The sequence below is a fragment of the Eretmochelys imbricata genome, unplaced genomic scaffold, assembly GCF_965152235.1.
Source record: "Eretmochelys imbricata isolate rEreImb1 unplaced genomic scaffold, rEreImb1.hap1 Scaffold_40, whole genome shotgun sequence".
Classification (NCBI taxonomy): domain Eukaryota; kingdom Metazoa; phylum Chordata; order Testudines; family Cheloniidae; genus Eretmochelys; species Eretmochelys imbricata.
The window spans coordinates 55,788-80,057 of record NW_027554352.1 but is presented as its reverse complement, the minus strand read 5'-3'; the positions used below and the strand labels follow the sequence as shown (position 1 = coordinate 80,057).

At 71.2% G+C, this 24,270-nt stretch overlaps 2 protein-coding genes across 2 annotated transcripts; both read left to right on the top strand.

Moving 5' to 3' along the window:
- Positions 1-289: 289 nt before the first annotated feature.
- On the top strand, positions 290-13,233 carry GABARAP (GABA type A receptor-associated protein). The gene is made up of 4 exons (XM_077806957.1): positions 290-577; positions 9,350-9,428; positions 9,880-9,998; positions 12,720-13,233. Exons 1-4 carry the CDS (start codon positions 488-490, stop codon positions 12,783-12,785), a joined length of 354 nt encoding a protein of 117 aa, XP_077663083.1. The 5' UTR covers positions 290-487; the 3' UTR covers positions 12,786-13,233.
- A 940-nt stretch (positions 13,234-14,173) lies between these two features.
- On the top strand, positions 14,174-23,176 carry PHF23 (PHD finger protein 23). Its single transcript, XM_077806955.1, has 5 exons — positions 14,174-14,305; positions 16,898-16,929; positions 17,562-17,654; positions 18,578-19,217; positions 22,083-23,176. Exons 1-5 carry the CDS (start codon positions 14,284-14,286, stop codon positions 22,292-22,294), a joined length of 999 nt encoding a protein of 332 aa, XP_077663081.1. The 5' UTR covers positions 14,174-14,283; the 3' UTR covers positions 22,295-23,176.
- Positions 23,177-24,270: the final 1,094 nt, after the last annotated feature.

The following is a 24,270-nucleotide window of genomic DNA, read 5'->3' as shown; positions in this document are numbered from 1 at the left end:
TCTCCCCCCACCCGACCCCGGCCACGGCCAGGCCCCCTTCCGCCGCTGCCCACCGCCTGCGGGGCCCGGCGCTTCCCCGCCGGCTACGGGCCGCGCCTCCTGCCCTCCCGCCCGTCCCCGCACTACTTTGTTTTGGAGTCAAACTGCCACGCAAGTGGCGCCGTGTACGCCGCCTCGGCCTCTGTGAATCCCGCCTGGGCGTAGCGCGGCGCGGGGCGGCGGGGACGGAAGTCAGGCGGCGGCCGGACTTACGCCCTCTCCGTAGCCGGGGAGGAGGGGGCGGGGGGAGCGTTACGCCAGTGGCGCAGTTGAGGCCCGGGAAGAAACGGACCCTTACGCTGGCAGCGCAGGGAGCTGACGCAAAGCGGGCGGCGCTTACGCCGGCGGCGCAGGCAGCTGAGGCGGAGCGGGCGGGCGGCGCTTACGCCAGCGGCGCAGGGCGGGCGGCGGTTACGCAGGCGGCGCAGGCGGCCCCGCAGTCCCGGCCATGAAGTTCCTGTACAAGGAGGAGCAGCCCTTCGAGCGGCGCCGCTGCGAGGGCGAGAAGATCCGCAAGAAATACCCGGACCGCGTCCCGGTGAGCGCCCGGGGCCGCCCCCCCCGCCCCGGACCGGGCCCCGGACCCCCCCCCCCGCCGTGAGCCAGGCCCGGCCCCCTCCCCCCGCCTCCTGCGGGACCCCCCCCCCGAGTGACCCCCCCGCGCGCAGGCGCTTCGCTTCCCTCGACACCAGAACGGGGGGGGGCGGAGACCCCGCTACCAGCCCCCCCCAGGCCCAGAACCGCCCCGCCCCCATCGGGCCCCCCCGGGCGAGAAATCCCTGCAAGCCCCAGGGCAGCCCCCGCCGAGCCCCCCGTCCCTGCCTTCCCCCGGCCTTCCCCCGGCCTGGCCCTGCCGGGACCCGTCCCTGCCTTCCCCCGGCCTGGCCCTGCCGGGACCCGTCCCTGCCTTCCCCCGGCCTGGCCCTGCCGGGACCCGTCCCTGCCTTCCCCCGGCCTGGCCCTGCCGGGACCCGTCCCTGCCTTCCCCCGGCCTGGCCCTGCCGGGACCCGTCCCTGCCTTCCCCCGGCCTTGCCTTGCCTGGCCCTGCCGGGACCCGTCCCTGCCTTCCCCCGGCCTGGCCTTACCTGGCCCTGCCGGGACCCGTCCCTGCCTTCCCCCGGCCTGGCCTTGCCTTGCCTTGCCCTGCTGGACCCGTCCCTGCCTTCCCCCGGCCTGGCCCTGCCTTGCCTTGCCCTGCTGGACCCGTCCCTGCCTTCCCCCGGCCTGGCCCTGCCTTGCCTTGCCCTGCTGGACCCGTCCCTGCCTTCCCCCGGCCTGGCCCTGCCTTGCCTTGCCCTGCTGGACCCGTCCCTGCCTTCCCCCGGCCTGGCCCTGCCTTGCCTTGCCCTGCTGGACCCGTCCCTGCCTTCCGCCGGCCTTGCCTTGCCTTGCCCTGCTGGACCCGTCCCTGCCTTCCCCCGGCCTTGCCTTGCCTTGCCCTGCTGGACCCGTCCCTGCCTTCCCCCGGCCTGGCCCTGCCTTGCCCTGCCGGGACCCGTCCCTGCCTTCTCCCGGCCTGGCCCTGCCGGGACCCGTCCCTGCCTTCCCCCTGCCTTGCCTTGCCCGGACCCGTCCCTGCCTTCCCCCGGCCTGGCCCTGCCTTGCCCTGCTGGACCCGTCCCTACCTTCCCCCGGCCTAGCCCTGCCTTGCCCTGCCGGGACCCGTCCCTGCCTTCCCCCGGCCTTGCCTTGCCTTGCCCTGCCGGGACCCGTCCCTGCCTTCCCCCGGCCTTGCCTTGCCTTGCCCTGCCGGGACCCGTCCCTGCCTTCCCCGGCCTTGCCTTGCCTTGCCCTGCTGGACCCGTCCCTGCCTTCCCCCGGCCTTCCCTTGCCTTGCCTTGCTGGGACCCGTCCCTGCCTTCCCCCGGCCTTGCCTTGCCCGGACCCGTCCCTGCCTTCCCCCGGCCTGGCCCTGCCTTGCCCTGCTGGACCCGTCCCTGCCTTCCCCCGGCCTGGCCCTGCCTTGCCCTGCTGGACCCGTCCCTGCCTTCCCCCGGCCTTGCCTTGCCTGGCCCTGCCGGGACCCGTCCCTGCCTTCCCCCGGCCTGGCCCTGCCTTGCCTTGCCCTGCTGGACCCGTCCCTGCCTTCCGCCGGCCTTGCCTTGCCTTGCCCTGCTGGACCCGTCCCTGCCTTCCCCCGGCCTTGCCTTGCCTGGCCCTGCCGGGACCCGTCCCTGCCTTCCCCCGGCCTGGCCTTGCCTTGCCTTGCCCTGCTGGACCCGTCCCTGCCTTCCCCCGGCCTGGCCCTGCCTTGCCTTGCCCTGCTGGACCCGTCCCTGCCTTCCCCCGGCCTGGCCCTGCCTTGCCTTGCCCTGCTGGACCCGTCCCTGCCTTCCGCCGGCCTTGCCTTGCCTTGCCCTGCTGGACCCGTCCCTGCCTTCCCCCGGCCTTGCCATGCCTTGCCCTGCTGGACCCGTCCCTGCCTTCCCCCGGCCTGGCCCTGCCTTGCCCTGCCGGGACCCGTCCCTGCCTTCTCCCGGCCTGGCCCTGCCGGGACCCGTCCCTGCCTTCCCCCTGCCTTGCCTTGCCCGGACCCGTCCCTGCCTTCCCCCGGCCTGGCCCTGCCTTGCCCTGCTGGACCCGTCCCTACCTTCCCCCGGCCTAGCCCTGCCTTGCCCTGCCGGGACCCGTCCCTGCCTTCCCCCGGCCTTGCCTTGCCTTGCCCTGCCGGGACCCGTCCCTGCCTTCCCCCGGCCTTGCCTTGCCTTGCCCTGCCGGGACCCGTCCCTGCCTTCCTCCGGCCTTGCCTTGCCTTGCCCTGCTGGACCCGTCCCTGCCTTCCCCCGGCCTTCCCTTGCCTTGCCTTGCTGGGACCCGTCCCTGCCTTCCCCCGGCCTTGCCTTGCCCGGACCCGTCCCTGCCTTCCCCCGGCCTGGCCCTGCCTTGCCCTGCTGGACCCGTCCCTGCCTTCCCCCGGCCTGGCCCTGCCTTGCCCTGCTGGACCCGTCCCTGCCTTCCCCCGGCCTTGCCTTGCCTGGCCCTGCCGGGACCCGTCCCTGCCTTCCCCCGGCCTTCCCTTGCCTGGCCCTGCCGGGACCCGTCCCTGCCTTCCCCCGGCCTGGCCCTGCCTTGCCTGGCCCTGCCGGGACCCGTCCCTGCCTTCCCCCGGCCTGGCCCTGCCGGGACCCGTCCCTGCCTTCCCCCGGCCTTGCCTTGCCTGGCCCTGCCGGGACCCGTCCCTGCCTTCCCCTGGCCTTGCCTTGCCCGGACCCGTCCCTGCCTTCCCCCGGCCTGGCCCTGCCTTGCCCTGCTGGACCCGTCCCTGCCTTCCCCCGGCCTGGCCCTGCCTTGCCCTGCCGGGACCCGTCCCTGCCTTCCCCCGGCCTTGCCTTGCCTGGCCCTGCCGGGACCCGTCCCTGCCTTCCCCCGGCCTGGCCCTGCCTTGCCCTGCCGGGACCCGTCCCTGCCTTCACCCGGCCTGGCCCTGCCTGGCCCTGCCAGGACCCGTCCCTGCCTTCCCCCGGCCTTGCCTTGCCCGGACCCGTCCCTGCCTTCCCCCGGCCTTGCCTTGCCCGGACCCGTCCCTGCCTTCCCCCGGCCTGGCCCTGCCTTGCCCTGCCGGGACCCGTCCCTGCCTTCCCCCGGCCTTGCCTTGCCCGGACCCGTCCCTGCCTTCCCCCGGCCTGGCCCTGCCTTGCCCTGCCGGGACCCGTCCCTGCCTTCCGCCGGCCTTGCCTTGCCCGGACCCGTCCTTGCCTTCCCCCGGCCTGGCCCTGCCTTGCCCTGCTGGACCCGTCCCTGCCTTCCCCCGGCCTTGCCTTGCCCGGACCCGTCCCTGCTTTCCCCCGGCCTTGCCCTGCCGGGACCCGTCCCTGCCTTCCGCCGGCCTTGCCTTGCCTTGCCCTGCCGGGACCCGTCCCTGCCTTCCCCCGGCCTTCCCTTGCCTTGCCTGGCCCTGCCGGGACCCGTCCCTGCCTTCCCCCGGCCTTGCCCTGCCTTGCCTGGCCCTGCTGGACCCGTCCCTGCCTTCCCCCGGCCTTCCCTTGCCTTGCCTCGCCCTGCTGGACCCGTCCCTGCCTTCCCCCGGCCTTCCCTTGCCTTGCCTGGCCCTGCTGGACCCGTCCCTGCCTTCCCCGGCCTTCCCTTGCCTTGCCTTGCCCTGCTGGACCCGTCCCTGCCTTCCCCCGGCCTTGCCTTGCCCGGACCCGTCCCTGCCTTCCCCCGGCCTTGCCTTGCCCGGACCCGTCCCAGCCTTGCCCCGGCCTTGCCCTGCTGGACCCGTCCCTGCCTTCCCCCGGCCTTGCCTTGCCTTGCCTGGCCCTGCCGGGACCCGTCCCTGCCTTCCCCCGGCCTTCCCTTGCCTTGCCCTGCCGGGACCCGTCCCTGCCTTCCCCCGGCCTTGCCCTGCCTTGCCCTGCTGGGACCCGTCCCTGCCTTCCCCCGGCCTTGCCCTGCCTTGCCCTGCTGGACCCGTCCCTGCCTTCCCCCGGCCTTGCCTTGCCCGGACCCGTCCCTGCCTTCCCCCGGCCGTGCCCTGCTCTGCCTTTCCGGGACCCGTCCCTGCCTTCCCCCGGCCGTGCCCTGCCCTGCCTTTCCGGGACCCGTCCCTGCCTTCCCCCGGCCGTGCCCTGCCCTGCCTTTCCGGTACCCGTCCCTGCCTTCCCCCGGCCGTGCCCTGCCCTGCCTTTCCGGGACCCGTCCCTGCCTTCCCCCGGCCGTGCCCTGCCCTGCCTTGCCGGGACCCGTCCCTGCCTTCCCCCGGCCGTGCCCTGCCCTGCCTTGCCGGGACCCGTCCCTGCCTTCCCCCGGCCGTGCCCTGCCCTGCCTTGCCGGGACCCGTCCCTGCCTTCCCCCGGCCGTGCCCTGCCCTGCCTTGCCGGGACCCGTCCCTGCCTTCCCCCGGCCGTGCCCTGCCCTGCCTTGCCGGGACCCGTCCCTGCCTTCCCCCGGCCGTGCCCTGCCCTGCCTTGCCGGGACCCGTCCCTGCCTTCCCCCGGCCGTGCCCTGCCCTGCCTTGCCCTGCTGGACCCGTCCCTGCCTTCCCCCGGCCGTGCCCTGCCCTGCCTTGCCCTGCTGGACCCGTCCCTGCCTTCCCCCGCCCTGCTCTTCCCTGCCTTGCCGGGACCCGTCCCTGCCTTCCCCTGGCCGTGCTCTTCCCTGCCTTGCCGGGACCCGTCCCTGCCTTCCCCTGGCCGTGGTCTTCCCTGCCTTGTCGGGACCCGTCCCTGCCTTCCCCCCGCCGTGCCCTGCCCTGCCTTGCCGGGACCCGTCCCTGCTTTCCCCCCGCCGTGCCCTACCCTGCCCTGCCTTGCCGGGACCCGTCCCTGCCTTCCCCCCGCCGTGCCCTGCCCTGCCTTGCCGGGACCCATCCCTGCCTTCCCCCCGCCGTGCTCTGCCCTGCCTTGCCGGGACCCGTCCCTGCCTTCCCCCCGCCGTGCTCTGCCCTGCCTTGCCGGGACCCGTCCCTGCCTTCCCCCCGCCGTGCTCTGCCCTGCCTTGCTGGGACCCGTCCCTGCCTTCCCCCCGCCGTGCCCTGCCCTGCCTTGCCGGGACCCGTCCCTGCCTTCCCCCCGCCGTGCCCTGCCCTCCCTTGCCGGGACCCTTCCCCGCGCCGTGCCCTGCCCTGCCCTGCCGGGACCCGTCCCTGCCTTGCCTTGCCTTGCCTTGCCCTGCCGGGACCCGTCCCTGCCTTGCCTTGCCTTGCCCTGCCGGGACCCGTCCCTGCCTTGCCCCTGCCTTGCCTTGCCCTGCCGGGACCCGTCCCTGCCTTCTCCCTGCCTTGCCTTGGCCTGCCCTGCCGGGATCCATCCCTGCCTTCCCCCTGCCTTGCCTTGGCCTGCCCTGCCCATCCTTGCCTTCCTCCTGCCTTGCCTTGCCCTGCTGGGACCCGTCCCTGCCTTCCCCCAGCCTTGCCCTGCCTTGCTGGGACCCATCCTGCCTTCCCCGTGCCTCGCCTTGCCTTCCCCTGCCGGGACCCATGCCTGCCTTCCCCCCGCCTTGCCTTCCCCAGCCGGGACCCGTGCCTGCCTTCCCCCCGCCTTGCCCTGCCCAGCCGGGACCCGTGCCTGCCTTCCCCCCGCCTTGCCCTGCCCAGCCGGGACCCGTGCCTGCCTTCCCCCCGCCTTGCCCTGCCCAGCCGGGACCCGTGCCTGCCTTCCCCCCGCCTTGCCCTGCCCAGCCGGGACCCGTGCCTGCCTTCCCCCCGCCTTGCCCTGCCCTGCCGGGACCCGTGCCTGCCTTCCCCCCGCCTTGCCCTGCCCAGCCGGGACCCGTGCCTGCCTTCCCCCCCGCCTTGCCCTGCCCAGCCGGGACCCGTGCCTGCCTTCCCCCCGCCTTGCCCTGCCCAGCCGGGACCCGTGCCTGCCTTCCCCCCGCCTTGCCCTGCCCTGCCGGGACCCGTGCCTGCCTTCCCCCCGCCTTGCCCTGCCCTGCCGGGACCCGTGCCTGCCTTCCCCCCGCCTTGCCCTGCCCTGCCGGGACCCGTGCCTGCCTTCCCCCCGCCTTGCCCTGCCCTGCCGGGACCCGTGCCTGCCTTCCCCCCGCCTTGCCCTGCCCTGCCGGGACCCGTGCCTGCCTTCCCCCCGCCTTGCCCTGCCCTGCCGGGACCCGTCCCTGCCTTCCCCCCGCCTTGCCCTGCCCTGCCGGGACCCGTGCCTGCCTTCCCCCCGCCTTGCCCTGCCCTGCCGGGACCCGTCCCTGCCTTTCCCCCCGCCTTGCCCTGCCCTGCCGGGACCCGTGCCTGCCTTCCCCCCGCCTTGCCCTGCCCTGCCGGGACCCGTCCCTGCCTTTCCCCCCTGCCTTGCCCTGCCCTGCCGGGACCCGTCCCTGCCTTTCCCCCCTGCCTTGCCCTGCCCTGCCGGGACCCGTCCCTGCCTTTCCCCCCTGCCTTGCCCTGCCCTGCCGGGACCCGTCCCTGCCTTTCCCCCCTGCCTTGCCCTGCCCTGCCGGGACCCGTCCCTGCCTTTCCCCCCTGCCTTGCCCTGCCCTGCCGGGACCCGTCCCTGCCTTCCCCCCTGCCTTGCCCTGCCCTGCCGGGACCCGTCCCTGCCTTTCCCCCCTGCCTTGCCCTGCCCTGCCGGGACCCGTCCCTGCCTTCCCCCCTGCCTTGCCCTGCCCTGCCGGGACCCGTCCCTGCCTTCCCCCCTGCCTTGCCCTGCCCTGCCGGGACCCGTCCCTGCCTTCCCCCCTGCCTTGCCCTGCCCTGCCGGGACCCGTCCCTGCCTTCCCCCCTGCCTTGCCCTGCCCTGCCGGGACCCGTCCCTGCCTTCCCCCCTGCCTTGCCCTGCCCTGCCGGGACCCGTCCCTGCCTTCCCCCCTGCCTTGCCCTGCCCTGCCGGGACCCGTCCCTGCCTTCCCCCCTGCCTTGCCCTGCCCTGCCGGGACCCGTCCCTGCCTTCCCCCCTGCCTTGCCCTGCCCTGCCGGGACCCGTCCCTGCCTTCCCCCCTGCCTTGCCCTGCCCTGCCGGGACCCGTCCCTGCCTTCCCCCCTGCCTTGCCCTGCCCTGCCGGGACCCGTCCCTGCCTTCCCCCCTGCCTTGCCCTGCCCTGCCGGGACCCGTCCCTGCCTTCCCCCCTGCCTTGCCCTGCCCTGCCGGGACCCGTCCCTGCCTTCCCCCCTGCCTTGCCCTGCCCTGCCGGGACCCGTCCCTGCCTTCCCCCCTGCCTTGCCCTGCCCTGCCGGGACCCGTCCCTGCCTTCCCCCCTGCCTTGCCCTGCCCTGCCGGGACCCGTCCCTGCCTTCCCCCCTGCCTTGCCCTGCCCTGCCGGGACCCGTCCCTGCCTTCCCCCCTGCCTTGCCCTGCCCTGCCGGGACCCGTCCCTGCCTTCCCCCCTGCCTTGCCCTGCCCTGCCGGGACCCGTCCCTGCCTTCCCCCCTGCCTTGCCCTGCCCTGCCGGGACCCGTCCCTGCCTTCCCCCCTGCCTTGCCCTGCCCTGCCGGGACCCGTCCCTGCCTTCCCCCCTGCCTTGCCCTGCCCTGCCGGGACCCGTCCCTGCCTTCCCCCCTGCCTTGCCCTGCCCTGCCGGGACCCGTCCCTGCCTTCCCCCCTGCCTTGCCCTGCCCTGCCGGGACCCGTCCCTGCCTTCCCCCCTGCCTTGCCCTGCCCTGCCGGGACCCGTCCCTGCCTTCCCCCCTGCCTTGCCCTGCCCTGCCGGGACCTGTCCCTGCCTTCCCCCCTGCCTTGCCCTGCCCTGCCGGGACCCGTCCCTGCCTTGCCCTGCGGGGACCCGTCCCTGCCTTCCCCCGCCTTGCCTTGCTCTGCCGGGACCCGTCCCTGCCTTCCCCCTGCCTTGACTTGCTCTCCCCTGCCGGGACCTGTCCTGCCCTCCCCCTGCCCTCTCCTGCCGGGACCCGTCCCTGCCTTCCCCCCGCCTTGCCTTCCCCTGCCGGGACCCGTCCCTGCCTTCCCTCCTCGTTGCCTTGCCCTGCCGGGACCCGTCCCTGCCTTGCCCTGCCTTGCCTTGCCCTGCCGGGACCTGTCCCTGCTTTCCCCCTGCCTTGCCTTGCCCTGCCGGGATCCATCCCTGCCCTCCCCCTGCCCTGCCCTGCCCTGCCGGGACCCGTCCCTGCCTTCCCCCCGCCGTGCCCTGCCCTGCCTTGCCGGGACCCGTCCCTGCCTTCCCCCCGCCGTGCCCTGCCCTGCCTTGCCGGGACCCGTCCCTGCCTTCCCCCCGCCGTGCCCTGCCCTGCCTTGCCGGGACCCCGTCCCTGCCTTCCCCGCGCCGTGCCGTGCGCTGCCCTGCCTTGCCGGGACCCGTCCCTGCCTTCCCCGCGCCGTGCCGTGCGCTGCCCTGCCTTGCCGGGACCCGTCCCTGCCTTTCCCCTGCCTTGCCTTGCATTGCCCTGCCGGGACCCGTCCCTGCCTTCCCCCTGCCTTGACTTGCCTTGCCCTGCCGGGACCCGTCCCTGCCTTCCCCCTGCCTTGCCTTGCCCTGCCGGGACCCGTCCCTGTCTTCCCCCTGCCTTGCGTTGGCCTGCCTTGCCGGGATCCGTCCCTGCCATCCCCCAGCCCTGCCGGGACTTGTCCTGCCTTCCCCCGCCGGGGCCGGTCCTGCGTTCCTCCGTGCCCCGCCGGGGCTGGTCCTGCCTTCTCCCTGCCCTCCCCTGCCCTGCGCTCCCCGTGCCCCCTGCCCTGCCCTCCCCTGCCAGGACGCCCATCCCCTTGGATATGAAGCTTGGTGGGGTTTGACCACTGTGTGTGTGTGTGTGTGTGTTCGGGGGGCGGTCGGGTTGTACTGCTAGGCACAGATCCATCCCAACCCTTCCCACCGCTACCTGGCTTGAGCTATTCCATCCTCCCCCCACGCCCAGGCCCCCAAGTGCCTGGGGGGCTCCCAGCTGACCCACGGCATCTCCTCCCTCCCCCGCAGGTGATTGTGGAGAAAGCCCCCAAAGCCCGGATAGGAGACCTGGACAAGAAGAAATACCTGGTCCCGTCAGACCTCACCGGTCAGTGCAGCCCCCCAAGGGTGCGCCTTGCTGCTGGGGTGGGGGGCAGATCCTTCCAGTGGCAGGGGAGGGGGCTTGTGACTGGATATGGGTGGGAGGGGGTTCTTGGGGGGCTGTCTCTGGGTACTGGGGCGAAATGAGGGGAGGAGATAGAGGGGGAAGCCGAGGTGGTCTTCGTGGGGTTGGGAGGTGGGCAGATGAATGGGGGCGGATTTGGGATAGTCTCTTAAAGGGACAGGTGGGGGTTTCTGGGGGGCACGGAGGAGGGGTACTGGGTAGCCTCTCCCATGGCTGGAAATGGGGCTAGATAAACCAGGGTGCGCCCCACGGGGGGAATCCCCCAACTCTAAACCCCCCACATAGTGCTGTGGGGGGGGGTGTCACAGAAGGGCCCTTGCAGGGGGTGCCCCATCCTGACCCCCCCCCCCCCCCCCGCTTTCCCCTTCCCCAGTCGGACAGTTCTACTTCCTGATCCGGAAGCGAATCCACCTAAGGGCTGAGGACGCCTTGTTCTTCTTCGTCAACAACGTCATCCCCCCGACCAGTGCCACCATGGGCCAGCTGTACCAGGTAGGGTGCCAGGGCGCTGGGGGGCAGGGAGTGGGGCGGGGGGCTCGGCAGGGGGCGCTCTCCCGTGGCAGGCGGGGCTGGCCCCAGGGTGGCGCTAGGGGGCGCTGGGGGGCAGGGAGTGGGGCAGGGGGCTCAGCAGGGGGTGCTCTCCCCCGGCAGGCGGGGCTGGCCCCAGGGCGGCGCTAGGGGGCGCTGGGGGGCAGGGAGTGGGGCGGGGGGCTCAGCAGGGGGTGCTCTCCCCCGGCAGGCGGGGCTGGCCCCAGGGCAGCGCTAGGGGACACTGTGGGGCGGGGGGCTCAGCAGGGGGCACTCTCCCCCCGGCAGGCGGGGCTGGCCCCAGGGCGGCGCTAGGGGGCGCTGGGGGGCAGGGAGTGGGGCAGGGGGCTCAGCAGGGGGTGCTCTCCCCCGGCAGGCGGGGCTGGCCCCAGGGCGGCGCTAGGGGACACTGTGGGGCGGGGGGCTCAGCAGGGGGCACTCTCCCCCCGGCAGGCGGGGCTGGCCCCAGGGGCGGTGCTAGGGGGCGCGGTGGGGCAGGGAGTGGGGCAGGGGGCTCAGCAGGGGGCACTCTCCCCCGGCAGGCAGGGCTGGCCCCAGGGCGGCGCTAGGGGGCGCTGGGGGGCAGGGAGTGGGGCAGGGGGCTCAGCAGGGGGCACTCTCCCCCGGCAGGCGGGGCTGGCCCCAGGTGGCGCTAGGGGGCGCTGGGGGGCAGGGAGTGGGGCGGGGGGCTCGGAAGGGGGCGCTCTCCCGTGGCAGGCGGGGCTGGCCCCAGGGCGGTGCTCGGGGGCGATGGGGGGCAGGGAGTGGGGCGGGGGGCTCAGCAGGGGGTGCTCTCCCCCGGCAGGCGGGGCTGGCCCCAGGGCGGTGCTAGGGGGCGCTGGGGGGCAGGGAGTGGGGCGGGGGGCTCAGCAGGGGGTGCTCTCCCCCGGCAGGCGGGGCTGGCCCCAGGTGGCGCTAGGGGGCGCTGGGGGGCAGGGAGTGGGGCGGGGGGCTCGGAAGGGGGCGCTCTCCCGTGGCAGGCGGGGCTGGCCCCAGGGCGGTGCTAGGGGGCGCTGGGGGGCAGGGAGTGGGGGGGGGTCTCAGCAGGGGGTGCTCTCCCCCGGCAGGCGGGGCTGGCCCCAGGTGGCGCTAGGGGGCGCTGGGGGGCAGGGAGTGGGGCGGGGGGCTCGGAAGGGGGCGCTCTCCCGTGGCAGGCGGGGCTGGCCCCAGGGCGGTGCTAGGGGGCGCTGGGGGGCAGGGAGTGGGGGGGGTCTCAGCAGGGGGTGCTCTCCCCCGGCAGGCGGGGCTGGCCCCAGGGCAGCGCTAGGGGACACTGTGGGGCGGGGGGCTCAGCAGGGGGCACTCTCCCCCGGCAGGCGGGGCTGGCCCCAGGGCGGGGCTAGGGGGCGCTGGGGGGCAGGGAGTGGGGCAGGGGGCTCAGCAGGGGGTGCTCTCCCCCGGCAGGCGGGGCTGGCCCCAGGGCGGCGCTAGGGGACACTGTGGGGCAGGGGGCTCAGCAGGGGGCACTCTCCCCCGGCAGGTGGGGCTGGCCCCAGGTGGCGCTAGGGGGCGCTGGGGGGCAGGGAGTGGGGCAGGGGGCACTCTTCCCCGGCAGGCGGGGCTGGCCCCAGGGCGGGGCTAGGGGGCGCTGGGGGGCAGGGAGTGGGGCAGGGGGCTCAGCAGGGGGGTGCTCTCCCCCGGCAGGCGGGGCTGGCCGCAGGGCGGTGCTAGGGGACACTGTGGGGCAGGGGGCTCAGCAGGGGGCACTCTCCCCCGGCAGGTGGGGCTGGCCCCAGGTGGCGCTAGGGGGCGCTGGGGGGCAGGGAGTGGGGCAGGGGGCACTCTCCCCCGGCTCAGCAGGGGGTGCTCTCCCCCGGCAGGCGGGGCTGGCCCCAGGGCGGCGCTAGGGGACACTGTGGGGCGGGGGGCTCAGCAGGGGGCACTCTCCCCCCGGCAGGCGGGGCTGGCCCCAGGGCGGCGCTAGGGGGCGCGGTGGGGCAGGGAGTGGGGCGGGGGGCTCAGCAGGGGGCACTCTCCCCCGGCAGGCGGGGCTGGCCCCAGGTGGCGCTAGGGGGCGCTGGGGGGCAGGGAGTGGGGCGGGGGGCTCGGAAGGGGGCGCTCTCCCGTGGCAGGCGGGGCTGGCCCCAGGGCGGTGCTAGGGGGCGCTGGGGGGCAGGGAGTGGGGCGGGGGGCTCAGCAGGGGGTGCTCTCCCCCGGCAGGCGGGGCTGGCCCCAGGGCGGTGCTAGGGGGCGCTGGGGGGCAGGGAGTGGGGCGGGGGGCTCGGAAGGGGGCGCTCTCCCGTGGCAGGCGGGGCTGGCCCCAGGGCGGCGCTAGGGGGCGCTGGGGGGCAGGGAGTGGGGGGGGGGTCTCAGCAGGGGGCGCTCTCCCCCGGCAGGCGGGGCTGGCCCCAGGGCAGCGCTAGGGGACACTGTGGGGCGGGGGGCTCAGCAGGGGGCACTCTCCCCCCGGCAGGCGGGGCTGGCCCCAGGGCGGGGCTAGGGGGCGCTGGGGGGCAGGGAGTGGGGCAGGGGGCTCAGCAGGGGGTGCTCTCCCCCGGCAGGCGGGGCTGGCCCCAGGGCGGCGCTAGGGGACACTGTGGGGCGGGGGGCTCAGCAGGGGGCACTCTCCCCCCAGCAGGCGGGGCTGGCCCCAGGGCGGCACTAGGGGGCGCGGTGGGGCAGGGAGCGGGGCGGGGGGTGCTCTCCCTTGGTAACGACCCCCCCTTTCTCTCCCCCCCGCCGCAGGAGCACCACGAGGAAGACTTCTTCCTCTACATCGCTTACAGCGACGAGAGCGTCTACGGCATGTGAGGCGCCGCGCTCCCCCCCCGCCACCGGGGGCGCCCTCCTCCCCGAAGGGACCTGCACTTTCTCCTTTTGTTGGTTGATCTCTGTGATAAGAGCCTTTCTCCTCCCCGGGGGGGGGGTGTGTGTGCGAGGATGGGGGGCTACTGTTCTCTGAACACCCCCCCACCGTGACCCCCCCCCATCTGCCTAATTAAATCCTCCCCATATAACCACCCTGCCCTGCTCTGCCTGGGTTTCCTTGGCTAATCTCCCCCCTCCCCCCGTGATTTCCTGCCATGAAGGGTTTTTCCAACCCCCCTTGCACCCCGTGACCCCCCAAAATCGCTGGCTCCTCATGACACCCAGCAGGGCCCCGAGCTGCCACCAGGGGGCCCCGTCCGGCCGTGCTTGTAACATGCTGTGTGGCGGGGGGAAAGGGGGGGGCAAAATAAAATGAGAAGGAAAACCCTGAGCCTGGTGGGGTGTTATTTCTGCGGGTTGGGCGGGGGGGGGGGAGGATGGCTACACTGTGGGGGAGTTGGGGGGTGGCCTGATGGCTGCTGTTCGGGGAAGGGGGCAGGAAGAGATGCCCCCGTCCCTCAAAAGGGAGGAGGGGTTAGAGGGAAGAGGTTTTGGGGCTCCCTAAAGTGGGGGTGGGTATCCCTGCGAAGCAGGGGATGGGGGGAAATGGGATTAACTTGAGCTGGGGAGAGAACCCAGGAGTCCTGGCTCCCAGCCACACCCCCCCTGCTCTAACCACCAGCCCCCACTCCACTCCCAGAGCCAGGTAGAGAACCCAGGAGTCCTGGCTCCCAGCCCCCCCTGCTCTCACCACAAGCCCCCACTCCCCTCCCAGAGCTGGGGAGAGAACCCAGGAGTCCTGGCTCCCAGCCCCCCTTGCTCTAACCCAGCAGCCCCCACTCCCCTCCCAGAGCCAGGCAGAGAACCCAGGAGTCCTGGCTCCCAGCCCCTACTGCACTCCCAGAGCTGAGGAGAGAACCCAGGAGTCCTGCTCCTGCAACTCTGGAGGGAGAGGTTGGGCGGGGCCTCCTCGGTGGTGACAGGGTGCCCCTGGCCAATCAGTGCCCCGCCTGGTCCATGGGCGGGGTCAACACCAACAGACGCTTTTCATCCGGGCCATGGCCCTGCAGGGACTACAGGTCCCAGCAGCCTTCCGACCGGAAGTCCCGCTCCCCCCCGGAAGGAGAGTCGTCTCGCTGCCGCTCGCGGCTGGGACTCCATCTCCCGGCGTGCCCGGCCGGGGAGGAGGAGCGAGCGCGCAGTCGCGGCGCGGGGGCTGCTGGGAGTTGGAGTCCCCTGGCTGCCGCGTGCGGGCGGGGACAGCGAGGCCGCGGACTCCATCTCCCGGGGTGCAGCGCGGCGGCCCCGCCGCCGGGCGGGCGGGGGGAGCGAGGAGGGGAGCGGAGGGGGCGGCCGGGCGGGGTGGGGAGCGGAGTCGGGCGGCACCGGACGGAGGGAGAGAGCGGCCCGGGGTGCGAGCCCCGCGCGGGGCGGCGAGGCCATGGCGGAGCCCAGCCCGGAAGGTGCGCGGGGGGGACCAGCCGCGGGGGCGAGGTGGGGGACTCCGGGAGCGGGCGCGCACCCGGGGGGGAAGTTGCGGGGGGCTCAGATGTGGGGGGGGAGAGATCGGAGCTGGGGGGGCCGAGAGAGGGGGAGCTGGGGGGTATCGCCATGGGGGGGGACCGGCGAGGGAGAAATTGGGGGCACAGCGGGCGGGGGGGAGAGACCGGAGCTGGGGGCACGGAGACAGGAGAGCTGGGAGTGGGGGAGACTGGCCCTGGGGAGGGGGGCCGGGGCAGGAGATCTGGGGGTCAGAGTTGGGGGGAGACCGGAGCTTAGAGGGGGGAGAAAGGAGAGCTGGGAAGGGGGCTGGGGGAGCGGGAGCTGGAGGAGAGCTGGGGGGGCACAGTCGGGGGGGGCGGAGCTGGGAGGGCGGCAAGAGGCGAGCTGGGGGTGTGGGTGGGGGTGACTGGCCCTGGGGAGGGGGGCCGGGGCAGGAGATCTGGGGGGAGACCGGAGCTTGGGGGGGGGGAGAAAGGAGAGCGGGGAGGGGGGCCGGGGGAGCGGGAGCTGGAGGAGAGCTGGGGGGGGCACAGTCGGGTGGGAGCCCGGAGCTGGGAGGGCGGCAAGAGGGGGGGTGGGGGTGGGGGTGACTGGCCCTGGGGAGGGGGGCCGGGGCAGGAGATCTGGGGAGCAGAGTTGGGGGGAGACCGGAGCTTGGGGGGGCGAAAGGAGAGCTGGGAGGAGATCTGGGGGGGCACAGTCGCGGGGAGAGCCCGGAGCTGGGAGGGCGGCAAGAGGCGAGCTGGGGGTGGGGGTGACTGGCCCTGGGGAGGCGGGGTTGGGGGGCTGGGGGTGGGGGGCAAGGGGCACTGTAGGAGAGCCGGGGGAGGGGGAGCTGGAGGAGATCTGGAGGATTGGGGGGCACAGTGTGGAGGGGGAGACTGGCCCTGGAGAGGGGGGCCGGGAGCGGGGGAGCTGGAGGAGATCTTGGGGGTACAGTCGGGGGAGCCCGGAGCTAGGAGGGCGGGAAGAGGCGAGTTCGGGGTGGGGGTGACTGGCCCTGGGGAGCCGGGGTTGGGGGGCCGGGAGGAGGCAGGAGGGAGGAGCTGAGGCGGTGTGGTGGGGTGACCAGCCCTGGGGAGTGGAGCAGAAAAGGGAGATTGGGGGTGCACAGCAGTGGAAGGGAGCAGGACCCTGGGGGGACTGGGGCTGAGGACAGGGTGGGGGCTCGAGGGAGCATGGCGCGGGGGGGGAACGGGACTGGGGGGGGCAGGATGTGGCAGGGAAGCGCTGGAGGTAGGAGCGAGGGGGGTGGGGGGGGCAGGACCGCGGCACGGGGGGTGGGAGATTGGGGGGCTGTAGGGAGCTGCGTGTGGGGGAGGCTTGAAGGAGCAGGGGAGAAGGTGGGATTGGGGGGGCTGGGGGCCAGGTTATGGGGAGGGAGAACCTGGGGGGCTAGCAGGAGGAGAAGGGGGGTGCTTGAAACTGGGGGGGGCGGTTCTGGGAGGGCAGGAAGGGGAAGCCGGAGGAACCGGGTGAAGACTGGGGGGGGAGGACACGAGAGGGAAACCATGGCGAAAACCTCTGCGGGGGGCGGGGGCTGGAGACTTAGGATGGGGGGGGACCAGCTCGGGGGCGAGAGAGGGGGGAGCTGGTTAAGAGGCTGGGGGGGTAGGAGGTATGGGGTGCTGTCCAGAGGGGAAGGGGCAGCTGGGAGGGGGGAGGCTGGGGGGGCAAGGGGTAGCTGGAGGGGGGGGGAGCCTGGGGGCAGCCGGAGTGGGGGGTGTGGTGGAATATTAACCGTGGAGCCCAGCCGCGGGGGGGGGCAGGGAGGTGGGGCTGGGGGGTGCTAGGGACCGGGGTGCGGGGTTTGGTTGCTGGCAGGGGGGAGGGGAGGAGTTGTCAGTGAGGGTGGGGCTGCTGGGGGGGAGGGGGAGGAGCTGGCAGTGGAAGGGGGTGGGGGGAGCTGGGAGGGTGCAGTGCCGGTGGAGGGGGGGAAGCGTCTCAGGGAGCTGGAGGGGGAGGAGCCTGGGGAAGGCAGATGGGGGAGGGAGCCAGGCCACGCCCTGAGGTCCTGCCTGGGGAGAGGGGAGGGGCAGGATCCTCTGCCCCCCTCCCCCCCCCAGCCAGGGTCTCTGCCTGGGGTCCTGGTGAGGAAAAAGTGTGTGGAGGGGGTGGTATGTCTCTCTCCTGGGGGATTGGGATCTCGGGGAGGGGGGATCTATATCCTGGGGGGCTGAGGTGGGGAGACTGGTGGGGGTGTCCCTGGGTGGGGTCTCTCCCCAGGGGAGTTGGGGGGACAGGGTCTTTCATTGTGTGCGTGGGGTGGGAAATTGGGGTCAGCGCCTCTCGTGGTGGGGGGAGGAGTTTGAGGACACATGGGGGGTTCAGCGGCCCCCGAATGGGAATGTGTGTGTGGCGGGGAATAAAGGCCCAGCCCCCCCAAGTGGGTGGAGTGGTAGGATCCCAGACGCTGTGGGGAGATGTATCAGAAAGAGGGGGTGAAAAGGTGAAGGGGGCAGGGAAGGAAGGCTGCTGACCCCAGACTGAGGATGGGGGGAAGGGGGGAGAACCCCCAAAACTCACCCGCGCCCCCCCCCCTTATTTTCCAGATCCACCTCCGAACCTCAAAGCGGAGACGCAGGTGAGTCCGGGCTCTTCCCTGCACCCCGCGCTGGGGTCCCACATGAGTGTGGGGGGGCGGGACTGAGGCCTCCTCCCTGCCTAAGGCCCCTCCCCCTTGGGGCGCGGCTCCTGGGTGGGGGTGGGGTGGCCGTGGGGGTTGGGAAGGTCTCTGTGATGGGATGTGGTTGCAACAGAACAAACACTTGGGCCTCTGGCCCGCTGCAGCCCCTCCCGGCCTGAGCACTAGACCCCGGGGGCAGGGAGAGAACCCAGGAGTCCTGGCTCCCATCCTCCCCCCCGCTCCATCGCACCAGCCTGGACTCCCCTCCCAGAGCCCGGGAGAGAACCCAGGAGTTCTGGCTCCCAGCCTCCCCCCCGCTCCCCTCCCAGAGCCAGGGAGAGAACCCAGGAGTCCTGGCTCCCAGGGTCCAGTGGTTAGGGGTGGGGGTGGGCTGGGAGCCAGGACACCTGGGTTCTCTCCCTGGCTTGGCCTTGCTGTGTGATCTTTGGGACAAGCCCCTTCCTCTTTCTCAGCCTTCTGTGGATTAACCCCGGGAGGCCCTGAAGCAAGGGTGGGCGGGGGGCAGTGCTGGGGGCGGGCGGGTGGGGGGGGACAGCACTTAATTCCCCCTAACGTGTCTCTGTTCTCAGCCCCCCGAGAAGCGGCGGCGAACGATCGAGGACTTCAATAAATTCTGCAGCTTTGTCCTGGCCTATGCCGGCTACATCCCGTCCACCAAGGAGGTGAGCAACCCTCTTCAGCCCCAGGGGCCTGTCCCCCCTAGGGGGCGCCGGCCCCAGGGCGGGGACTGGCTGGCTTGGGGGGCAGGGAATGGGGCAGGAGTCTGTCCCCTCTAGGGGGCGCTGGCTCCCACCTGGCCCCAGGGCGGGGACTGGCCGGCTCGGGGGGGCAGGGAATGGGGCAGGGGTCTGTCCCCTCTATGGGGCGCCGGCTCCCCTCCAGCCCTAGAGCAGGGACTGGCTGGCTCGGGGGGCAGGGAATGGGGCACGGGGCCTGTCTCCTCTAGAGGGCGCCAGCCCCAGGGTGGGGACTGGCTGGCTGGGGAATGGGTTGGTACCAGGGGTACTCCAGTTCCCAGCCCTATCCTGAGCTACTTCATGTCCCAGCAAGCCCGTCTGGGATCCCCCAGAGCATGGGATTCTGGGATATGTAGTCTTCTCCAAGGGCCCCCTCTTTGTGTTCTGGCCTCTGAAAACTACAGGTCCCAGCATGCCTTGCAGCCCGGCCATTTAGCTAAGAGGCTGGAGCACGGCACTATGGGAGCTGTAGTGTTTCCCGCTGGGCTGCCCAGAGGACATGTCCGCACAGGCGGGGCCTGCCGCGGAGCATTGCATGCTGGGACATGTAGTCTCTCTGGGAGCCCTGAACCAATGCTGGGATCTGCACATCCCAGCGGGCGGTGGGGCCCTGTGTTGCATGCTGGGAAGTGTCTTTTCTGCAAGGCGCCTGGGGCCCATTGCATGCTGGGAGAGCGGGCAACACCCTCTCCTGACCCGCGCTGCATTGCATGCTGGGAGGGCAGCCAACCCTCAGCCCCCCGCCTGCCTGCTGGGCGGGTGGCCCCGGGGACCACACCAGGGGCTGGCCTCCGCTTCTTCCTGCCGCCCCCTCCCTAATCTGTGCCCCCCCCCCTTCCCGCCCCCAGGAGAGCGACTGGACCCCTTCGGGCTCCAGCTCCCCCCTGCGCCCGGAGAGTGTGGCGGACAGCGACGGCTGGGAGTCGACCCACTCGGACCTGCACACCATCGAGACCTTCGTCAAGAAGGCCAAGTCCTCCAAGAAGAAGGCCTTCCGCCGCCTCAAGGCCGACAGCTCCCTGCTGGAGAAGATGAAGCTCAAGGACTCCCTCTTCGACCTGGATCCCGCCGCCCGGCAGCCGCCGGTGCCCCGGCCTGGCCCGCCGGGGGACAAGAAGAAGGAGAAGCGGAGCCGGCGGGCGGGGGCGGCCCCCGAGGCGGCCCGGCGGGGCCGGGGGGACTCGGCGGGCGAGAAACGCTCGCGCATCAAAAAGAGCAAGAAGCGGAAGTTGAAAAAGGCCGAGAAGAAGCTCAAGGCCTCCCTGAGCGAGACGGACTCGGAGGAGGAGGAGGCGGGGGCGGACCGGGGCGGGGAGGAGGAGGCCCCCTCCCCGGAGGAGCTGCTGCCCGAGGGTGGCTTCCCGGAGCCCAAACTGGGGGGTGGGGAGGGCAAGGAGTGCGGCAGCACCGAGACCAGCCAGGACGGGGACGGCAGCTCCAGCGAGGGGGAGATGCGGGTCATGGACGAAGACATCATGGTCGAGTCAGGTGAGGGGGCTGGGGCCATCTGGCCTGTTCGCCCAGGATGCAGTGGATGGAGCTGGCGCTGTGGGGCGTGCTGGGAGAGCTGGACGTCGGGGTGGGAGGTGGCCAGCCAAAATGTTGCTCTGCCCCCCCGCCCCCCCCCCCCACACACGTGGGCTGGTGCTGAGAATGGAACCCAGGAGTCCTGGCTCCCAGCCCCCCCTGCTCTAACCCACCAGCCCCCACTCCCCTCCCAGAGCCAGGGAGAGAACCCAGGAGTCCTGGCTCCTTGCCACACCCCTGCTCTAACCATTAGATTATGTTCTTGCTCCTCCTCTGCCACCCATTTTGTCGAATAGGAACTAATTTGCTGAATTTCTTTCTTTGGAATAAGATAAATAGCAGGGACTGGCTAGCTCAGGGGGGTGGGGAATGGGGCACGGGGCCTGTCCCCTCTAGGGGGCGCTGGCTCCCACCTGGCCCCAGGGCAGGGACTGGCTGGCTTGCGGGGACACGGAATGGGGCATGGGGACTTTCCCCTCTAGGGCTGAGAGGTGTCAGTTGGTGGGTGGTTCATTATCTGTTAGTTAATTAGGGGTTTTAACAAAGATGGATCTTGTCTTTAACAAAGAGAGGTTTTCTCCGCACTGTGGGCAGGGCGCTTGAGTTCGCTGGAAACGAACTCGAATTTGGCAACTAATAATGACTTTAAATAGAAACAAACTCATTTCCACAGTCCTAAATTTTCTCACTGGAACTCATTCGGAAGCAGGCAGAGGGCGAAACCGTATCAAAAGGGGTCTCGATGGCAGTGTAGACGCTTTCGTCCCACATAAGCCATTGGGCTCGGTGTGGAGTGGGTTGAAGCGTACCGGCCAGGGACAGCCAGACAGGGCAGGCTACGCAAACGGCTTGAAATTTTGGGGCCGTTCAGCGTCTAGAGAGACCAGCTGAAGAGCTCCGAATCTACTGAGGTGCTGGAAGCGGCAGTTTCCTGTCATTCCAGATGGGGAAACCGAGTCACGGGTTGCGGCAGGGCTGGGAATTGAACCCACCACCGTCTGTTGAGTATTTAAAGAAAAGAAAAAAGAAGAGTCACTTGCCTTGCATCTGGGTTCTCGCCATCCCACCTCTCCTGTCTTCCACAGAGACGCCCAGGCAGCTGAGGCTTGATTGGTTTTCTCCAAGGGGGGGGGGGGGCGGGGTGGAACAACTTTTCGGCCATTGAAACGGTCGTTTGAAACGTTCCTATCTAGCTTGACCTTCCGATCGGGGCTGGGGATCGAAGCGGGATGTACAATTTCTGAATCTTTTGCATTGGCCGTCCCACTTTAGCCATCCCCCCGCTTCATCCTGCTCTAACCCCACCGGACCCGTCCCAGGACTGAGGACCCAGGGGTCCTGCGTCTCAGCCTCCCTCCCCCCGCCCCCGCTCTAACCCACTGCCCTCCCAGAGCCGGGGCTGGAACCCAGGAGGCCTGGCTCCCGGCCTGTCGTTGCAATGTGCTGTGTCAGGCTGTGGTACATCTGGGCTGGAGGGGAAGGGTCCCTGCGCGTTAGCTGGGGGTGCCAGCTGCCTCGAGGGGGGCTGCTGGGGCTGGAGTTAGTCATGCCCTGTGGGCAGAGGGAGCTGTGATGCCAATGGGGCGGGGCCAATGTCAGTCTGGGGGTGAGGGGCGGGGCTGGGGGAGCTGTGTTCCCAATGGGGCGGGGCTAATGGGGGTGAAGGGGCGGGGCTGGGGGAGCTGTGTTCCCAATGGGGCGGGGCTAATGGGGGTGAAGAGGTGGGGCTAGGGGAGCTGTGTTCCCAATGGGGCGGGGCTAATAGCGGTGAAGAGGTGGGGCTAGGGGAGCTCTGTTTCCCAATGGGGAGGGGCTAATGAGGGTGAAGGGGCGGGGCTAGGGGAGCTGTGTTCCCAATAAGGTGCAGCTAATGGGGGTGAAGGGGCGGGGCTAGGGGAGCTGTGTTCCCAATGGGGCGGGGCTAATGGGGGTGAAGAGGTGGGGCTAGGGGAGCTGTGTTCCCAATGGGGCGGGGCTAATAGCGGTGAAGAGGTGGGGCTAGGGGAGCTGTGTTCCCAATGGGGCGGGGCTAATGAGGGTGAAGGGCGGGGCTAGGGGAGCTGTGTTCCCAATGCGGCAGGGCTAGGGGAGCTGTGTTCCCAATAAGGTGCAGCTAATGGGGGTGAAGGGGCGGGGCTAGGGGAGCTGTGTTCCCAATGGGGCGGGGCTAATGGGGGTGAAGAGGCGGAGCTAGGGGAGCTGTGTTCCAATGGGGCGGGGCTAATAGCGGTGAAGAGGTGGGGCTAGGGGAGCTCTGTTTCCCAATGGGGCGGGGCTAATGAGGGTGAAGGGGCGGGGCTAGGGGAGCTGTGTTCCCAATGCGGCAGGGCTAGGGGAGCTGTGTTCCCAATAAGGTGCAGCTAATGGGGGTGAAGGGGCGGGGCTAGGGGAGCTGTGTTTCCAATGGGGCGGGGCTAGGGGAGCTGTGTTTCCAATGGGGCGGGGCTAATGGGGGTGAAGAGGCGGGGCTAGGGGAGCTCTGTTTCCCAATGGGGCGGGGCTAATGAGGGTGAAGGGGCGGGGCTGGGGGAAAGCTCTGTTTCCCAATGGGGCGGGGCTAAGGGAGCTCTGTTCCCCAATGTGGCGGGGCTAATGGGGTTGAAGGGGCAGGGCTGGGGGAGCTGTGTTTCCCAATGGGGCGGGGCTAATTAGGGTGAGGGGGCGGGGCTAGGGGAGCTGTGTTCCCAATGGGGCGGGGCTGGGGGAGCTCTGATGCCAGTGGGGTGGGGCTAAAGGGGCAGCCCTGCCCCTAGAGCTCTTCCCCCCTGCCCGGCCCTGACCCCCGGGTTGTCTCTGCTTCTCCCCCCACCCCACCCCACCCCACAGGGGACGACTCGTGGGACCTGATCACCTGCTACTGCCAGAAGCCTTTTGCCGGGCGGCCCATGATCGAGTGCAACCAGTGCGGCACCTGGATCCACCTCTCCTGCGCCAAGATCAAAAAGACCAACGTCCCCGACATCTTCTACTGCCAGAAGTGCAAAGAGAGCGCCCGCAAAGCCGCCGCGCCGGCCCCCCGGGGCGGGGGGGAGCCCTAGAGACTCGGCCCCGCTCCCCTCCCCCCCCCCGCCCCCCGAGTCGCCGTGAGGGCTTCAAAACCCCCCTCGAGGGGAGATTCGCCCCGACATCCGTGTGCTCACGTTGCCCCCGCTGGCTGATGGAGAGGGGTGAGATTGACACATGGGGGGCCGTGAAATTAAGCTGCTGCTCTTTCCAGCCCCAGTGGATGGGGTGGGGGGAGAGGAAATTGGGGGTGCTCCGCCCCCCTTCCCGGCTGTAAATATAGAAGGAAAGTGGAGGGGTTTATTTTGTGTGTTTTTTTTTTTTTTAATCTCCCCTTCCTTTCCCTCCTCCCCCTTTTCCTTTTTAAAATGGAGACTTTATGCCTGCCCCCCTCCGCCCCCCCCAGTATGTCGTGGAAGTGGGGTGCAGCCGGGGGAGGGGGGAAGTGAATCAACACAAAAGGCGGGGTGTTTGGTTAAGTTCCCATCAAGGGACCTTTTTGCAGGCCGGAGAGAAGGGCCAGTCAGTTCGAAAGACTCCCTCTGCCTGCCCCCCCCCACCCCCAAAGCAGCGAGGGGGGCCCTGCTGGCAGTTGGGGGGGGCGTTGCCGGCTGAGGAGCAGCGGGGGAAGAGGGTGCTCTGAATAGATGGGCACAGATTGAAGAGCGTGGGGGGGGGGCGCCGGACTTTGCTTCCTTCTGGGGTGCGGGGCAGCCCCTCATGAATAGGTGCAGCGTCTCCCCCCCCCCCCCCCGCCGCACCCCGAAGCGGGAGACCAGATCGCAGCCCCCCCCCCCACTCTTTAATCTGCGTTTCTTTTTTGAGGGTGGGGTGCAATTCCACACCCCCCCCCGTTTGTTTTAATAATATTTTGCAGCTTGAATGTAAATAAATAACGTGGACCCTTTTGCGTTTGTACAGGAGAATGGAGCTGCCCTCTTTTTTTATATGGGGGGGAACCATCTCTGAGAGACCATGTGGGGATGGGGGGGGTGTCATGGGGCCTTTCCACCCTGGGGGACACTGTCTCCGATCCGGCCCCATGGTGGAGGATTGGCCGGTTCAGAGGCGTGGGGCACAGGGCCGCCAAGTCCCCCCCGGGCTGGCTCCGGGGCCTTCCCCTACTCTAGGCTGGAACGAGATGGGAGTTCCCCTTTGGGGTGACCCCAGCTTCAGCCCCCCCCCTTGTTGCCCCTCGGGGGTGGAGGCAGATGCCCCCGGGCACTCGCAAAGGGGGGCGGGGGAGCTGGGGCTTTGGCCCCGGTCGTCGCCAGGACGCGAGCCCTCGATTGGGACGTGGGACCAGGGAAAGTGAGTGCCCAGGTTTTCGTAGGACCTACTATAAACATCCCATCCCATCTCCTTGCCACAGCTCACCAAGCACCAGCAACTCGGCTCCCATGTTTCGGGCTGGACCCGATGGACAGGGGGCGCTGGAGGGGGCGGTACTGGGTGTCGGTCCCCCCCCCCCCAGCGCCCCCTGCTGGGAGAGGCCGGAGTAGCTGGGCACTCCCCCTTCCCTGTTCCCACACCCCCTCGGGGACCCAGGTGTCCAGGAACTTTTATCGTTGCCCGTGGAGGAGGTCAGTATCATTCCCTCCATTTGAGATGAGGGGGAAACTGAGGCATGAAGGAGGATGGGAGGGAGCGATTGTTGCCTCGGTCCCAGTTCCGTGCTGTACCCACTAGGCCGGACTGTCCTAACGAGCTAAACCACGAGACAAGGGGCTTCACCTGTCAGCCTTGCCCCGGGGTGCCTGGGGGAGCTTAGCTACATGGCCGCTCTCTCCCTCAGTTTCCCCTCGGGACTGGGGGTGTGGGAGGAGTACCTGGGAGAGACCAACTCTGCCCACAGCTGGGGAGGGGGGAAGCAGCTGGGGTCTAACGAGTCCCATGTCTGTCCAGCTGATGCCTGAGATGCCCAGGAGGGGGCGCTCCTTGCTGCCCCCCTGGCTAATGGGGTGTGGCCAATTCCAGACCCATGCAGCCCCCGCGGCTCCCTAGTGCAGAA

What these genes read in the sequence shown, in the direction of transcription:
- GABARAP (XM_077806957.1), top strand. Translation starts at nt 488, where the DNA reads ATGAAGTTCCTGTACAAGGAGGAGCAGCCCTTCGAGCGGCGCCGCTGC. An exon ending in GGTCCCGTCAGACCTCACCG is followed by an intron (nt 9,429 to 9,879) that starts GTCAGTGCAGCC and finishes CCCCTTCCCCAG; the next exon opens with TCGGACAGTTCTACTTCCTG. An exon ending in CCATGGGCCAGCTGTACCAG is followed by an intron (nt 9,999 to 12,719) that starts GTAGGGTGCCAG and finishes CCCCCGCCGCAG; the next exon opens with GAGCACCACGAGGAAGACTT.
- PHF23 (XM_077806955.1), top strand. Translation starts at nt 14,284, where the DNA reads ATGGCGGAGCCCAGCCCGGAAG. An exon ending in GGCGGAGCCCAGCCCGGAAG is followed by an intron (nt 14,306 to 16,897) that starts GTGCGCGGGGGG and finishes CTTATTTTCCAG; the next exon opens with ATCCACCTCCGAACCTCAAA. An exon ending in ACATCCCGTCCACCAAGGAG is followed by an intron (nt 17,655 to 18,577) that starts GTGAGCAACCCT and finishes TCCCGCCCCCAG; the next exon opens with GAGAGCGACTGGACCCCTTC.